Here is an 18,266-nt window from a genome sequence, read left to right on the forward strand (position 1 = left end):
GGTTTCTTATTCAGCCTGTTGCCTTGGTGCTCTGTTCTTTGTCCCTCCTCCAGACTACAGACTCTTTACCTTCCTGTTGAATGATTAGCTTGTATTCTTCCACTGCTCTCATTACAGATCTGTTTTTTTTTTCTTTTTCTTTTTCTTTCAGCTTGAGCTGCTCCTCACCAACCATCCACCAGCTTCCCCATGCACTCTGGTTTTTTAACACTTTTTGCTTCCTGCAGCCCAGAATCAAGCTCCTCAGTTGCTCCCATCGCCCCTGTCCATACCCCACCTCTTCCCCCACCCCACTCTTCCATTGGTCCCCAGAGCCCCTCACGTCTGGAACATTTTGTTTTTACTTTTTTTTTGGGTTGACCCTGTAGCTGCCATTTTCTGCCGGTCGACCACACAATGTAAAAATAGCATTTTTTATTTATTTACTGATCCAAATGGGACCTGCATACATCATGATACATATACGTGCCTAGGAAATCATGTCTATTATTTTTTTTTTTTTTTTACTGATGCTGCAAAGCATCTGTAAAAAAAAAAAAAAAAAAAAAGATTGGTAAAGACAATAGGTTAAAAAAAAGTAACACTTTTTCCCTTTGCCAATACTTTTATGTAGTTCCGCCTCAGTATCTGTTCCTGCTAGATATCGTTAGGCCAAACACTCTTCCTCTTGTCCTCTTCTCAGATGATTATTATTTTATTTTTTAGTTTACAACATATTGCTTCCATCTTGTACTGTTAAACATCTTTGAATCGTGGTATGTTGTGGCTGGTCTGGGCAAACTATAAATATCCACAGGCTTTAAGGCAAAAAAAGGAAGCCACCTTGCCTAACTGCGAAAAGTGCAGACTTTTATTGTGTGACGAAGTGGACTTCACTATCTTTCCTGCCTCTTATCCTGGGGCCTGTAGCTTTAAAAAAACAAACAAAAAAAAACAGCTGTTACTATTCTCCATTTTGCAGGAGGTGGTGAAGCTTTATTAGGGTGTACACCTGAGTCCTTTCTATTCTCAGGCTTTGCGGTACCACACAATTCTACCCTGCAGTGGCATTAGCCCTCTGAGCTGTTTATGGAATTTCGAAGGGATGGATCGAGTATATTTGCAACTTATTCCAAGTAACTCTTCTCACAGTTCATGCTCGATCACAAGTGACCTCGGCAAGCAGTCCTCGAATGACCTTCGTGAGCCGCAAATGACCCTGGTAGCCTAAAAAATGCCCCCTTCGGGCGATCTCTGGACTCACAATGTACTTTTCTAGTTTCTCAGAGGGTATCTGGTTTTCCTTGTTAATTATTAACTGCAGATAAGGTGTCTCTGAAGAATGATTAGTTTGTTTTTGCTGACTGGCTGATGGTAAATAAACTGTGCCCTGTCACTCGATGGGGTGAGACTTGCTAAAGTAAGCTCTAAGCGCTACCATACACTATCTGAGGCTGGAGGGAGGCTTGGGACAGGGGAGAGTGAGGTGAGGGAATGACTGCTGCATCAATAATTCTTGTTTTCTCTAAAACTAGGAGATCGGGTATGAAAATACTCGCGACACTTCAAACACGCTGCATCGACAACCAGACAAAACACATTTATTTTATAGTTTTGTTTTTTTGGGATGCCCACTGGAATGAAGGGCCTGGGGTAAAAAGCACTCTTGTAGTCGCCAGCTATGCAATATCACATAGTTTGCGACCACAAAAGGTTTTTTACAGTATGTCAGAAAAGTTTTTGTGACCATTTCAGAATTACAAATAGGAAGGTTTGTGAGAGGGGCATCCACCAATATACTAGTCTCAAACGTATGTGTCAGTGGTTTGTGGGATTGAGGGATCTTGTTTCTTGTGGTTGGACCGTCCAGGACGGAAGTACCCTTAAAGCTCTCAAGCTTCCCTGGCCCATGTAGTTGATCCAGGTCATGTTTTTCTTCTTTGCACTCTGGGACTTGCAGTCCTGATTTTTATAATGGGATATACTAAAATACAAGTCGCAGAACTCGAACAAGAAGCTTGGCCCGGTAAGCTGCCTATGCATGGAACTGGGTCACGGACGAGGTCTACCCTTACTGACATTATCCTGAGGTCAGCCATCAGAAGCGCAAGCGCCTAGACTCAAGGTACGTTTTTCTGTGACCGGGGACAAGGCACAAGCTCGTTAGATCACTTATGTGACAAAGGTGTGAAATATTGTTGTTAAATAAAGTTGGATTGCAATGGAAGATCCCATGACTTCTGGGGAATAGTGCTAAGGAAGGCCGAGAAGCCACTGGTGGAGTTTCAAAGGAATGGTACACTGGACAAAATGCCACCAGTGGATTTATTAGCACATCCTCTTAAATGTAGGGATGTTGTAGTGCAACCCAAGTCAACATAGTGGATAAGGAGAGATGAGAGGGTAAAACGCCACCGTCCTACATTATGGGGATATTGAAAGTGACTTTGGTGTTCTTTGACCATCTATCAGTGCTTGGCATGCAGCCATGGGCTTCTGTACAGTCACAGAACGTCGGTGTTGGTTGCAATATCCATATAAAAGTCAGGGTACTTCAGTGCATATATTACTTCTGGTGTTTGATGTAAATTTAGGCACGAGGAGCTTTGCAAGGTGTATTTTTATTTCATGAGCAGCAGCCCATTCAGTGTTTATACAGAGAACAATACTGGGGAGCGGCTTGATCCCCAGTAGGCCAAGAGCCCCAGCTTTGGTTGCTAGTCTTTGGGCTTTTACAATGATTATTTTTTTTGTCATGGTTTTTGCAAAACACTTTTATTGGGTAAGTTGCTAGGCCCTTAACCATATAGATAAAAACATTGGCGAAAGCAAAAAAATATTTTCATGTCTCAAAAAGCCCATGTTACCATAATAGTCCCGAGCTACTTTTTCTGTGCAGAAATGCTCCGAGGAGAAGAGCAGAAGGATGTCGCTCATAACTCAAGTTAGGCAGTCACTAGTTGCTACATGATCTTTAGTGTAGTGGTTAGGAGAACAAGAACTGGCCAAGCTAATAGCTCTCGCCTTTGGACCTGCTGGCACAGCCAATAGTTATAATCTGTGCTGTGCAGCATCCCTATTCTGTGCAGCATGGCTAAAGAGAATGGAGAGAAAGAAACCCTATGATGGCTCCATCCTTGTCCTTTTGTAGATGTGCACACCATGTACTTGAATGCCTACAAATTGGTGGATCAGTAAAAAAAAATTAAAAAGTAGAGCAAAAGCATTTTTTTTTTTTTTTTTAAAACCGTGTGAGGAAACCAACATGGAGAACACAAGGAAACAATAAGGATAGTGGATAGAGGGAAGCGACACAGAGGGCAGGGGAACAGACGCGACACCCAGAGGGAAGGGGGACAGAAGCGACACCCAGAGGGCAGGGGAACAGAAGCGGCACAGAGCAGGGAGAAGCAACATTGATGGGGGGGAAGCAACACACAAGGCAGGGAGAAGCAACACGGAGGGTGCAGATAGGGAAAGCAACACGGTTTGCTGGAGCAGAAGCAACATGGACTGTGGGGAGACAAGTACTGAACATGGCCAATGTGGCGCGTGGGTGCAAAGAGAAGCACATGGGCAAGAGAGAGGAACCTGGATCTGTGGCGGGAGAAGCGCACAGGCCGGAAGGCAACACAGGGGCAGAAACACATGATGGTGAGCTCACACAGAGGAGGGTGGGGAAGAAGCACATGGGTGACGGAGAGCAATGGAGAGCGCTAGGGTGGAAAAATAAGTACTTGATGTAGGCAGCTGTGAAAAGCATGGAGTGCTTTTAAAAAAGAAACAAATGAGTGCTAGAAAATGTAAAGAGTGGAGACCACAAGTAATGCGGCCATGCTCCAGGGAGGGACAAACATAAGAGAAAGGCACGCCCAAACAAACTAAGGAATAAAAAGCAAGCAAATGAAAGTAGCTCTAACTCCAACCAATGGTAAGCAGTGGGTCAGTCCTACGCTCACTGTAAGCTGACAACAGGTCTTTTTGCAAACAGGCAGCTTCTGCTGTCCATTAGGCGAGACCTAAAAATGTGAATGACACACAAACAAACCAATCAATGGAGAGGGCTGGCTTCATATACATGAGTGTATTATATGTGTAATTGTCATAAAATCAAAAGGACTTAGTTAACGCCAGACCTAAAAAAATGAGATTGGGTGAGAACATAAATTTTGGTATGCTGCTAGACCGCACAATTTGCATTTTCTTTTATATATAAAACATAGTTTCAATTTGAGGGATTAGTAGATAAATGTATTTGGTGCCCGTTCCAAGATTTTTGGTCAAGTGCGCTGGCGGTATTTGAACCCAGCGTGGTGGGCATAAAACACGTGCCTCGGCCTGTTAGCACACTTTACCACCTGCAAAAGGTTTTGGCCTGATGCACGTGCGCTGCATATCCATTTTTTTCTCAGAGCATGGGATGTGCGTCATTTCCTTCTAGGTGATGGGTTCTTCCACGTAGAAGCAACATACTGTTTCATAGATACTTTCGAAGAAAACGTATAGAAAATAAAAAGAACATGCAGCAGATGTGGGAGAGGGTAGGGTGTGTCTGGTGTATTTATAGCTTCAAAGAACAATTTTTCAAGCATAGGGTTTCTGTAAAGTTTGCAAGAAACCAGTTGTATATTTAGAGAGACATAATGGGTAACTATCAGTCGTGCTGTTACTCCCTCACGAGGTCCTAATTATAAGGTATTTAACCACAGCGGCTGGCAGGGGAGTGTGCTCCCCCACTCCGAACCAGGCACTGAAGTCAGCAATTACTTCCCAAGCTTGCCTGTCAGGCCCCTCTCACCAGTGTTGTCAGTCAGTGACTGCCGCCACTTGGTAGTTCATCGCCCCCAGAATTTGGAGATAATGGCAGCTTTTACGAACATCATCCCCGGTGAAGCAGGAAGAGTCTGCTTGCTGGGGTGGTGATTGTTTTGAGAGACCATCAACAGCAATCATTAACTTTTGCCAGCCATAATATCGACTCTGCTTCCAGAGAGGTGGGGGGCATTTTTAATTTTTGTTTGCATTTTTATAGAATGTGTTGCTCCTAGAAGACGCCAGTGTGCTGAATAAGGCGCCCCTCACAAGGAGCTAAGTAGGGAGGTTCTTCGGTGTACAGAGGAATTCAAGACATTTTAGTGTTTAGCCACCAGATCACGGCCAGCATCATATTATGGAGTTGCTGTTGCACTGAGGGTGGGGTAAAAGGGCACGGGGAGGCAGAGTAATTCGGGGAAGCATCTTGGAGAGAGGTTGAAGGCGGTGCAGGGGGTGGAGAACCAACAAAGGTAAAAGACTAGTAGCCAAATAGATGTGGTGAAATGAAGTTCTGATGGTTCGTTTAGAGCAGGGGCGGCCCCTCCAGTAGGGCGGAGGAGCGTCGCCCCCTTGCTGGCAACGGCAGCTGCAAAACCTTTAAAAGAAAACAACGATAAACTTTGTTTATTACCGTTTTCTTTTAAAGGTGCAGGGCACTCCTCGTCACTGAGCATGTATGTTCGGCCAGCCATCTCGGGCCGGCCAAACACGCATGTGCAGTAGGCTCTCTCCAGCCCAGCGATACAGTTGCCAGGCAGGGGAGAGTCTGCACAGGCTCCCAGTCTACCTGGGAGAGCACTGGCTGGGCGCTGCCAGCCAATCCTGACACTGCCCTGATCAGCGTCAGGATTGGCCGCAGGGCAGGCTGGGAGCCTGTGCCTGCAGCGAGTAGACAGAGGAGCGGAGTGGCGGGCGGTGTTAAGGTAAGTAGTTTAAAAAAAAATAACTTACATTTGATTTTAATTCCCCCCACCGCCTACCCTGCACACTGGCCCACCCCTTCTTCTTGCCACGAGCCGCTCCTGATTTAGAGTCGACATGACGTCCGAATAAATAGGTTTGTCACCTCTTTTTTTGAAACTGGATTAGATGAATGAGAGCTGCATAGTAGGTTCTGAGCAGGCAAAAACTGGGTCTGCCCCCCATACATTCACAGAGCTCCCCGGACACCCCCCACACCTCGCCCCCATAGATAGCCTCTTCGTTGGTTGTTGGCTGTTATCCAGATGGTGCCATGACTTTGGTGGTGGTTCAGTGGTTAAATGAAGGAAGGGGTTTCTGTTCAGCTGTATCTGCTTGAGATCCCTCTCTTTATTAACAGAGCACAAAAGCGATTCCCTTGTTCTGGAGGGGGGGTTCATTCATCTCAATTACAGGAGTATCTGCAGTGAATGGCGAAGGGCAAAAGAGTTAACTGATATTACTCAGAGCCAGTCTGACCGTTCTGCCACTCTGGTATTTTTCTGATGGCCTGCAGACTAGGGAGCTAAATACCGAATTGAATGGGCTGCCATGGCCCATCCATGAATGCCCCATTGGCCCTGATCTTGTTAAGACTTCCTTCAGTGTGGGGCTAGTTTGAAATTTTTTTCCACTGTGGAGTTCTAGTATCCAGTATGCGTCACAACCTCCTTAAAGATCTCTTGGGCCTGCAGCAAAACTTTTTTGTCTTTAGACTCTCTGAACAGCAATAACTACTCCTAGAAAACTCTTGAACCTGAAATAGTGTCAAGGACTCTGTAATGCAAACATGAGGATGCTGAGGCCAGTCCCTCCATCTCCCCCTAGAGGTCAGCTGCCCCGCCATGAACTAGGCCAAGGATTGTAAGTAAGGGGAATAGTGGGTGAGGAAAAGGAGGGTGAGCGAAAGAGGCAGTCCTACAGGTTGGTAGACAGCCCAGACTGATTCCTTAGGCACAATGACTTCAGTCCAGATTCTCATGGTTAGGTCTTCAGTTTAAATCGTATGCTGTAATTTGCCTCGGGTATGCCACAAAACCAGCACCGGATCTGCATATAAAGACCACCGAAAGACCAGGATCGAGAGAGACTAGATGAGAAATACAACAAAGGGGGGGGGGGGGAGACACAAAAGGAGTCACATCAAGGGAGGGATCAGATGGATTGAGCAGAACTGAACAGTGGGAAATGCAGCTATGCGCATTAGTTAGCACCCAGCTTAACTCTTCAGAACTAATGTGAATAGCGAGGAGTGACAATAACCGCTATTTCTAGACAGCGCAGTGTGAGTCATGCCTTATCAATCTGCAAGCCACTATTGATCTGGAGGTGTGTCCGAGTGTGCTGGTCCTCTAGTGGTTGGGGCTGCAACTATCCATGTACACATATTTCCCTGAACAGGTTATTAAATAAAATCTTCGAAGGTAAGGGATATAACTGTTAAGTTGGCAACCAAAATGTAGGCAACCATTCAGGCCATTTTTGATGCTTGAATGAAGGGGAGGCAGGAGGAGTTCAGCAGGAAGACTTGGCGATACCCCAACACTAAATTCCTGCTAACTCCTTTCTTACTCTCTTTTTGCATAACAAAACTACATAAGCTCCCTATCTCACCACAATAGTAGCAAACGAGAAACGGAACACAAGTCATTGTCTTAATAGAGGATGTACATGGCACAGGTGGATCTGGACTAAGGTGGCTTATATATTTATAATGTGGTGTATGTGTGTGTGTGTATGTGTATGTGTGTGTATCTATATATATATATATATATTTTTTTTTTTCTTTTCTCCAGAAATGTTTCCTCAAAGATAAGGAAATGCCAGGACACCTCACAATGCTGAAAATCCTTTATTCAGGAAAAAGGGGAAACCTTTTTTCCTGAATAAAGGATTTTCAGCATCATGAAGGTGTCCTGGCATTTCCTTATCTTTGAGGAAACATTTCTGAATATGTGGGTCTTCCGGAACCCGACTGGGACCGCTGCGTAATAGTTTCTGCATTCCGATTGACATTTGGTGATATATATATCCACACAAAGTTCTTGTAGCTAAATCTCAGCCACTTAAAATCGGCGAGTTCACGGCAGGGTCGTGAACCCTTTAAACATCCAACAAACCACGTCACCTCAAAGCGAAAGTATAGCGCAAAGAAGATGACCAAACGTGGCTCAAACCCACACAGCGTAGTTTATTGAAGTTTGCAGCAACATATTCAACCCAGCGCTTTTCAGAGTCCTCGCTCCTTGATCGATCGCGGGTCTGGTTAGTCATTTTTCCATTTCACTGAAATAACCTATGCAAAAACTTAATGTGCTCATAAACATCAACAACTGACTATCAAACAATGTCCTACTTTTTAGAAAACATATCAGACATTTTATAACATCAGATGTGCATTTATAACCCTATACCCGATCGTGTAACCATATTGAAAGGCCTTAACATTGTCATATCACTATTCCAACTAAACATGTTAAGAGCAGAGATAGAAATCAATAATTATAAGTAACTGTATTGCAATTTTTAAATCGCTTTTATGAAATTTACTGTGCTCCTAAGACATGTAGAACGGACAATCAATCCATATTAGACTTTTCAAAATTATATCTGCCATATTTATAACATCTCAAATTTAATTAGACATATCTATTTTCAAATTCCATTTTGAAAATTAAATGGCCTCGTTATTCCTTCATATATCATTGTAATATCACATGAATGAGAGTAGAGGTACAGATTTACCATATTATAGATAAAAATATTATTAATGAATAATAAACATATCTTCACAACTCAATATCATCCGCCAGGCTAATGCGCCTTTTATCATTAGTTCCCTAAAAAAAAAATCCCAATTACATTGAGGAATCAATAAACCAATACGTATTGAATTTACCAGCTAAATGAAATATATACCAGTTCTGCTCAAGTGGGTCCATAACCCACTCAATTCCAAACAATACTTATGTCAAGGCGGGTGCAGCTTTATGTAGCTGTTTTCTATTTTCCTGGGACCTTAAAGGGCTAAATATATCAAGCTTTCTTGTATTCATTTACTTCTTTCTCTGATATATCTTCTCCCTATAAATATACAATGAAAGACATATGATAAAGACAGTTAAAAAAATAAATCCTAAAATGTACACATCCCACATCACATAGATAATACAATCTAAAACCCACACTACATATCTAAAAAGGGGGAGGGGTTAAGCTGTCAGTACTATTGTCATATAAGCATAAAGTACAATTTGCATTCCATTAATTCTCCTAAACGCACTGACAATTCCTCGTCCAAATGTAATCCTCCTGCGTGCAAAGTCCTATACTTAATAATAAGTTTTGACTCTAATCTTCTTAATTCCTGCACTCTGTCGCCTCCTCTTACCCGGTTAGGGATACTGTCTATAACACAAAACCTTAATACGTTACTGTTTTTATGATGGTATAATCCAAAATGCCTAGCAATTGGATATTGTTTATCCTCATTAACTATGGCTCTCATGTGCTCAAGTACTCGTTTTTTGGCTCTGTGAATTGTACTGCCAATATAATACATATCACATGGACATCCTAGGGCATAGGCACAATATTCAGAGTTGCAAGTAAGATGTTTTCTTATAGTAGAAGGTCAACTTTCTTTAGATAATCGGATTTCTTTGCAGCCGCTGCTGTATTTACAGGCTCTGCATGTGCCACATGTGAAAAACCTTTTATAGTTGTTTGTCTGATATTTTCTTTAGATCTTACCGAGCTTTCACATAATTTATCTATCAAAGAAGTGCATCTTTTAAACGTAATCTGTGGTACCTCCCCAATATGTTTGATCAAATGTTCCTCTGTTCTGAGTATCTCCCAATGCTTACTTAGACTATGTTTTACTTCCCATGCCTTATTGTGAAAGGTAGTGAGAAACCTCGCTGGTTGAATCATCACTTTTCTTCTTGTTCGAAATTAACAGTTTCTCTTGGTTAACACTCTTGACTTTATTACATGCCTTCTCGATACTCTTTGGGGAGTAACCTCTCTCAATAAATCTCACTTTCATTGTTTAATTTTCTACTAGAAAGTCTGTTTCCGAACTACAATTTCTCTTTGCTCTAAGCAAAGAGAAATTGTATTTATAACCCTATCCCCAATTGTGAAACCATATCGAATGGCCTTAACGTTATGTCATTTCACTATTGCAACTAAACATGTTAAGAGCAGAGTTAGAAATCAATAATTATAAGTAACTGTATTGCGATTTTCACTTTTTAAATCGCTTCTATGAAATTTACTGTGCTCCTAAGACATGAAGAACGGACAATCAATCCATATTAGACTTTTCAAAATTGTCAGCCATATTTATAACCTCTCAAATTTATGTAGACATATCTACTATTTTCAAATTCCATATTGAAAATTAAATGGCCTTATTATTCCTTCATATGTCATTGTAATATCACATGTATGAGAGTATAAGTACAGATTTACCATATTAAAGATAATAATATTATTAATGAATAATAAACAATTCTTCACAACTCAATGTCATATTATAATACTCATTTGCCAAGCTAATGCGCCTTGTATCATTAGTTCCCTAAAAAAAATTCCCAATTACATTGAGGAATCAATAAACCGGGACAATTGAATTTACCAGCTAAATGAAATATATATGTAGATGATATCTTCTGTATTTGGAGATGCAACATGAATGAGGTCCTTGAATTTGTTAAGAAATTGAATGATAATTCATTGAATCTTAATTTTACGGGTCACATGCAAGCATCAACAATTGAGTTTCTGGATTTACAGTTAAAAGTTCAACATACTAAATTGTTAAGTTGTCTTTTCTGTAAGGAAACAGCAGGTAATAGTCTGCTTTTTGCAAGAAGTTGTAATCCAAAAAATCTGATAGAAAGCAGCGACTCCCAGCTTGCCCCTTGCGACCCTTGGCACTGCATATGCGACCCATGTTCTCAGAGGTGGTATAATCAGTGCCAGGAACACCTGGGTAGCTTGTCCTTATGGCCATTGTTTGGGGCTCCACTTCCTTGTTTTCAATCAGGTTTTTAATCAAACTATTAGTGTAATAAAAAATGGAGTACAGTTTGCTGGAATATGACCCTCCTTGGTAGCCGAGGTAAGGAAAAAACACTTTTAAATGTACGTTGTGTGCATGCTTGCAGGTGAGAGTGGGTTTATGTAAAAGAGAGAGTGTGTGTGTGAATGTGTGTTTGTGTAAGCTTGTGTGTTAGTGAAAATAAAGATAAAATGGTGTGTGATATCACTTCCACTACTCTGGCATCTTGGAGAATTGACATCCATGACAGCGGAACAAGGTGATTTAGGTTGATACAGTGGCAAAATGGAAGAATGCATATAATCTGGGGCCAAAGGCATGGGAGACACAAACATGTAAACAAGGAAACTTGGACTATGGGACAGACGCCATGGGCACCAGCGCACAGACACCCGTACACTGGGATTGTGGGTCACTGATTGCATGTTTTTCTTTGACCATTAACAGAGCTTTGCTGCCTTTCAGCTTGGTTTGCTCTGCCCAAATACCTCATAAACACATACACTGAGAGAGGTAGACACCCACAGCGACCAGGACAGGGAGAAATGGAAACCATTGCGTGTGCACCAAGAATCATAAACGTAGCACTCCGCAAACTAACATAACCAAGCTAGCTCCAATGCTAGGGCTTTGCCAGACATTGCACTTTACAAAAACCACCTAATGATGACATTAGATGTGAATGGAGAAGGGAACAACTATATCGGATAACCGTGTTGTCTCTCTTATTTTAACAGCCCCCGAAAGGGACAAAGATCCCTGAAATCAGTGAACAGAAATCCAGGAACCTTGCATTCAAGTGCTTGCCAGGTAAGGACATGTGAGTGTGGGTGTGTCACCAGAATGTCTCCTATTTTTGTCTATACCTATGCCAATAATCACAGTCATTCAGGGAAATTGAATTTATGGTGCTTGCCTGCCCATCTTGTCGCTCAATATACTTTCCTGCACCAATACATTAGCTGCTGGGAATCCAACGTAGAACAGTAAGGGTGAGTCAATGTCACATATTTAGGATATTTACAAAAGATACATCTACATACAATAAATCCATGGGAAACTCATTTGCATAGTGAGTGGTTATCCCGAAAATCTGTAATGGATCCGGATTCTTGGAACTACTTTAGACAGCCATTCTAGTAGAGCGGTAGGCCCCTTCGGGAGGTCTACTTCTATTCCAGATATTCACATAAAATAAATGTAAGTGAGGTTAATCTAAATGGAAACAATTTTAATAGACAGTGCTATCCTTAAAACCTGGCACGCAGTTGACGCACCTGGACCTGGCTGAACATTCATGCCATAGACTTTACCCAGCCTCTGACGCTCTTATGGGCCTATTGTTTGTTCAGACATTGGGCCGGACTCTGTCAGTTACGTCCGTGGAATGGAAAATATTTCCATTGTGGAAATATTTTGGCTCCAGCTTCTGAGCATTTTTGCATGGCCTATGCTAATTTGCAACAGAACTTGGAGTCTCTATGGAAGCCAGCTGCAAGAATTGGGAGACTTCTGGATGGCAGATGTTTGTGATCTCTTCAGAGACCACTGGCACGCCATCAAAAACATAACTGCGCAGAAATGCAGCTAGGCAGCACACGTGACCTCTTGTCTTTATCAGAAAATGCTTGCACATGTATTTCAATTACATTACAATTCATAGACCAGAAAACTGTTCCAGTTCCCCAAAAGGTGCCAACTTTTAAATGAAAAGGTTCCTGTTGGCTAATGAAGGTGACTGATTGGCCAGTCACATGCCTCAGTGGCCAAACACATTCATTGGAATGCACTTTGGGTCCCATTGTAAGAGCCAAGATATTTTGAGGGTTAGAACCTCACCAGGCAAAAACAGATACCGGGGGTGTAGGATTTACCCAGTGCACTATATCTCCTCATTCCGCACCCCTCAATAGATCTACCAAGCGCTATTTGGTTTTACTGAAGCCTTTGGAATGAGAGCCTTTGTGTGACCACAGAGCTATTTGTTTGAATCCTTACTGGGCCTTTTTAACCATAAAAGGGTACCACTGACTTTGTAAACAGGAACATCTATTTCCAGTCTTTATAGTAATGTAGGTTAATACAGTACACCATGTAAGTAGAAGTGGTTTTATTCAGCCTTAGACAAGGTGGCATTTTCTAAACAACGATCTACCCATCCTATCAAACCCTTCGCCCGATAGTACAAGGAGGCACTTCCTACGACCAAATGGCACTGCCAGCGTTTAGGCACATTTGGTGCCAGAACTACTCAGCAGCGGTAACATGTCAAATGCAGCTCAAGAGTTATTACAGAAAAAATGTGCTTGCACCAGAAAGCAATACTATGCTATCAATATTTCTAAGGGAATAAGTAAATTGGACAGAACTTGGTACTGCTATTTTTTATATTACACATATTTACAATTGGAAGCATGTGGTGATATGTCCAAAACCACAAAGTATTTTAACATGCTTCAAATCCAGAATTAAAATGAGGGTCTCGAGGCCTCGATGTCAAAGCTTAACCAGTAGCACACATTTCCTCAGTGTGATCAGCTTTCACTAAGAATGATTTAATGCATAATGGACACACTGACAAAGGAAGGCAGTGCCTCTCTTTTACAGCTATCTTTCTGGTACTATGATTTCCCTTTGAAGCAGTGGATTAGCAAGTGCCATCCACTTAGAGCTGAAAAATGACAAAAGCCTTATATGCAGCACTCTAAGCCTGAAGGGGTATGGTCTTGACTTCTACTTGGTGCTCCCTGTGCCTGAACAAAGGTATACCGCCCTGGTGAACTCTAACCAGAGTGAAACACGTGTCACATTCATTGATATAGCCTTGCAAGGGTGGGCCTGCAGAGGTGAGCTTGTCAGGTGAGTTGAATAATGTTCTAAGAGCAGCACTTTCGTTGTGAAGCGCTTGTTTTACCAGCACTGAAAGAAAGCGGAAATGCTGGGTTTAACCTTTAAATTCATTTAGGGAATCTAAATATCCAGCAAATAAATTCAGCACTGTTAATTATGGCAAAGAATTCAGAGTTGGACCTCTTTTTTGTGTGAAATGCAAGCTTTGAAACCAGTGGCAAACATTCAATAAGAAATGCGTAATCATAAAAACGAATATATATATATATACAGACCCAGCTCAAACTATACAAGCATTACAAATGCTACAGTTACAACTCCAATTTATAATTTATGCCCCACCAATTATAACTTACATTTATAATTTACGTACCACCTACCATTTACTATGTTGCGCACCTCCGTACAGGTTTCTCACCTCACTCTCCACACTACATTAACTATAACTCCTCACTCTACCATGCAGTGGTTATTCCTTTGAATATAATATGACTTAAAACATGTGAAATGATAACGTTTATAACGTATAACTACAGAGTTGGTTCCTATGTCCTGTTTTAAATACACGTATATATAAGACTCGGCGTGGGCGTCTGGAGACTCTTTGGACGAGAGTTTTGTCCCCCCCACGTTAAGCCTCCCCTCACTCAGGATGCTACCGGAGATCTGGAGCGGGGGACTGCGTAAGCTTCGCTTAGCGGTGAGGGATGGAGACTTTAACTTTTGGATGGGAAGGGCTTCTCCTGACCCTGCAACTTGCTAAGAGAGTGCCCTTTTCCGCAGCAAGAATCTTTTCTTCTAAGCATATGGAAGGTGGGATTCCTGGCCGCTGTATGATACTTAAATGTACCGACGTCAACACAGTGAATATATTTATTTGGGACAACTTGATTACTGCCAGTGAACCCCCATATTTATAGATGTGTGACAGGGCCTGGAGGCCCATGATTGGCAGGTGACACGCTCCGCAAGATCAGCTATCTCTAATTGACATTTACCAGTCACGAACGCTGATATCATTACATGAAGGACGCTCATTAGATAAGACCAAAAGGGCAAGTAATTGAGACTCCTAGCAGTGGGGTTATACATATATGCAGAGCATTATTGGCAACATTGCATCTATATTAATAGGTTGCAGATGTATGGACTTGAAACATTATTGCATGACTTCCATTTTTTGTAATCCCGTCACTTGTGAAATGTTTCAAATATATTTATTTTCAGAGGCTGTGATTTTATAGCATTAACTGTATAAGTAGACACGATTTATCATGCTGATAGTGCATATTGGTTTGTGACCAAAGAGGAGATAAAATGTTATTCAATATTTTGAAGTATGTTGTTTATGTTCATGATAATCTGGAGTATAGATTATGTCATTAAAATTGAGTTTTTTTTTAAATTGAAAAAGGCTGTTGAACAGCCTAAACACATCTCTCTCAGTTACAGGGCCGGAAGAGGCCCAATCCATTAACTGTATTTATTCTCCAGTCTTCCAATGCATGTGTGATTTTGCACCCGTTTGACCAATCTCCACAAAACTTTGCAGACCTATTCTACATTTGCAGATAATGCAAAGTGTATATATATATATATATATATATATATAAGGGCCCCAACATGTTTTTCTCATTCGTTTTTCAATAGGAAAATTGAAGAGCTACAGCAGAAATTGCTAAATGGATGTTGCACTAAATTTAGCAGAAAGCAATATCTTGGTCCAGAAAGCGTACTTTTTGTGATATGGTGTAAATCTGTTCAGTAGCTTTTGAGCAATTAAGGCATAAAAAACTTTGTATATTACATGCTGCAGACGATACAACTCATCTAGAAAGGAAGTCTGATTGGGTGCCACAATATAGGAACAATGTGGTGGCAGCCATCATAGAACTTGGGACTCAGTCCCAAGTCTTGTTTAAAAAAAAAAAAAAAAAAAAAAAAAAAAAGATCTAAGGGGCAGAGTAGTGATACCCTGCCCCCATATGCCTGGTAGGCGAGTCCCAGAGGGACCCCTCCAGGGTCAAAAAAATATTTGTTTTAATGTCGTCATGAATTCGCAGAGGACTGGTGGCAAAAGTTTTTTTTTTTGTTGTTGTTGTTAAAAAAAGCTCTTGTGCTACAAAAGTAAATACCCATTGTGGTGAGACAGTGCCTGGGGGGGGCGGTACAACAAAATAATTAAGGGAATGAGGCACATAGCCCCTCTCCCTGAGCCTCTGGGTGGACCCCAGGGACACATTCCCATTAATGTGAAAGGGGGAGGAGGCGCACTGCACCTCTTGCCGAGCCTGGAAAGGCCCTGGGGACACCATCCCCTAGAGCCGTAAAGCAACTTTAACTAGCACCCGCCATGCACTGCTTATTACCGCTCATGTTACATCACTCATGACATTTTGTATGACATCATTGTTAACATGACTGCAGCATCTGAAATGACATCATTGATAACGCTGTTTGTCGGGGGAGCGATTTATAGTTACTTTAGGGCACAAGTTACAGGTACCTGAGATAACTACAACTGATACATTTCAGTGGTTTTGTTAATTTAATATGGTATGTTTTAACTGACATTTTCACCTTACTGTAATGTTCCTTTTACCTTTGGTTTCCTTCAGTGAAAAAAAATATATAACATGTATTTACGTGTAAATATATGTATGTATATATCTTAAAGGTATGCAGTTGTCGAATTGAGAATAGTAAATCTATACTTTCCTGTATAAATGTACCATCAGGATGCAATATTTTTGAAGGTCAGTATTTGTACCCACAATATTCTAACAGACCCTAACAGCTTGCCAAGGTGAAGTTTTAAAATTACTTTGATAAATACGTGTAACTTTGATAAAAACATTATTCTGGATTTCAGAATTTGGTAAAGTGTGGTGTTTCACGAAACATAGAAGAAATCCTCTCTTGCAATGCTGGTCGTAAAGACGCCGCCGTCCACCATTTTCTCTTTAGTCCAGTCGACCTCGGGGTTGCTGAGTGTACTGAGCTCATAAGGGCACATGTTCTCTGTAGCACATAGAAGCTGCTTCAAGGGAGCAGATTTGAGGTCACCAGGCCCTGTTAGCATAGCAGTGGGTTGCTTGTCCCTGGCTAAAGTACACAGTGCTTCTGGTATGTTATTGACTTTGGCTGGGTGCAGCATGGCTTTCGGTAATAATGCCACCTTGGTGTTATTGTGATCAGACTACTGTCCGTTTTTCTGAGTAATTGTCGGTGGGTAGAGTAGTGAAGGAAACATCTGAGTCAGTACAATAAGGGCGAATGTAATGTCTCTTTTCTCCTGGCAGTCCTCGGATCCCTATCCCCTGCTGGGCATCGTGATTCCTGCAGTCACCCATCATGCAACATCTCATGCCATCCCGGGCGACAGTCTAATCCACTCCTTGGGTCTGCGCCCTAAATATCTGGTAGGGAATATTGTGGGGCCTTAATATTGTAGACAGAATATCGAGAGGCAAAATTTTGAAAGGTAAGTATGTGTAGATTTTCTATACTTTACGCTGCACGTCTACATTCATACCTTCAAGTTACATAGATGTGGATTTAAAAATTATAAATCTATACATCCTCTGTATCGCCTAACTTATTATATTTTGTCCCTCGGTACTTTGTCTACGATATTATTATACTGCGATATTCTTGTGCTTGATAATCTGTATTCCACCCATTCATTCATCGCAGGGTTCTTGCTCATTGTACCCATCGAGTGCTGTTTCCACTGCCTGCCGCTGCCGATATGAAACTCCTACACCCTCCCTGCAGCCGCCCCCGTCTCTCTATCTGTACTGTGCCAGACGGCGCATCCTGCGTAAACTCCTTTATGCTCCCATGCACACAACTGTTTCCTATGTATATGCATTCATTTGGGAATACCTCTATATGTGTCCCGTATGGATGTCAGTGCATGTGTGCACCCTCATTCTGCAGTTTGACAGGAAACCTTCAGCTAAGTTGTACTTTTCTTGGAGCCTGGTCCTGTCGTGCCTGAATAGCCCCTGCTATCGTTCTCTGGTTATCATGACCCTTGGAAGAGATGTCGAATTCGTGAAAATCTGTTGATCTGGAACTTCTTGCCATCGTTATCTTCAAAGCCTAGCATCCACGTCAGGAGGTTGGTCTTCCTGCTATGTTGCGGAGCTGGTATTCCATTGGTAAGGCACTGCTTCTTGCCCCAGAGTGGGTCTGCTGGTTACATGGTTGGTCTTTCCTTAGGGATTGAGGTTAAGTAGCAGTGGAGATTCCTGTTGTGAGGTGGACTTCTGTTGTGTGGTTGGGCACTAAACATTAAAAACCTTAGTTCAGGATCTTGAAGAGCATTGTAGCACTAACTTTGGCTTGACAGCATCACACAGTCTTGCTCCCCATTTTAACCTTTCCTCCATATGGCTTATCTTTGACCGAACCTATTTCAAGCCATGTCTCCATTACAAATAGATTTACTGTGGCCTTGATTTGTTAGCTGCACACATTTTTTTTATTTTAGTCCATTTTTAAAGTGATTGAAAGAGCTATTTCAATTCAGGGAACTGCTCTATCTGGCTTTATTGACTATTGTTCTTTAACATTATTCTGAATC

General features: G+C 41.8%; 1 protein-coding gene across 4 annotated transcripts in view; it reads left to right on the plus strand.

Annotated features, from left to right (window-relative positions):
- Nucleotides 1-18,266, plus strand: part of MTMR11 (myotubularin related protein 11) — a 135,861-nt gene that overhangs the window by 12,927 nt on the left and 104,668 nt on the right. For all 4 annotated transcript variants that reach the window (XM_069218235.1, XM_069218233.1, XM_069218236.1 and 1 more), the window contains exon 2: nt 11,563-11,635. In XM_069218235.1, the coding sequence (XP_069074336.1) occupies nt 11,563-11,635 (73 nt within the window). The remainder of the gene's footprint in view (nt 1-11,562; nt 11,636-18,266) is intronic.

Source organism: Pleurodeles waltl, chromosome 12 (genome assembly GCF_031143425.1).
Source record: "Pleurodeles waltl isolate 20211129_DDA chromosome 12, aPleWal1.hap1.20221129, whole genome shotgun sequence".
NCBI lineage: Eukaryota > Metazoa > Chordata > Amphibia > Caudata > Salamandridae > Pleurodeles > Pleurodeles waltl.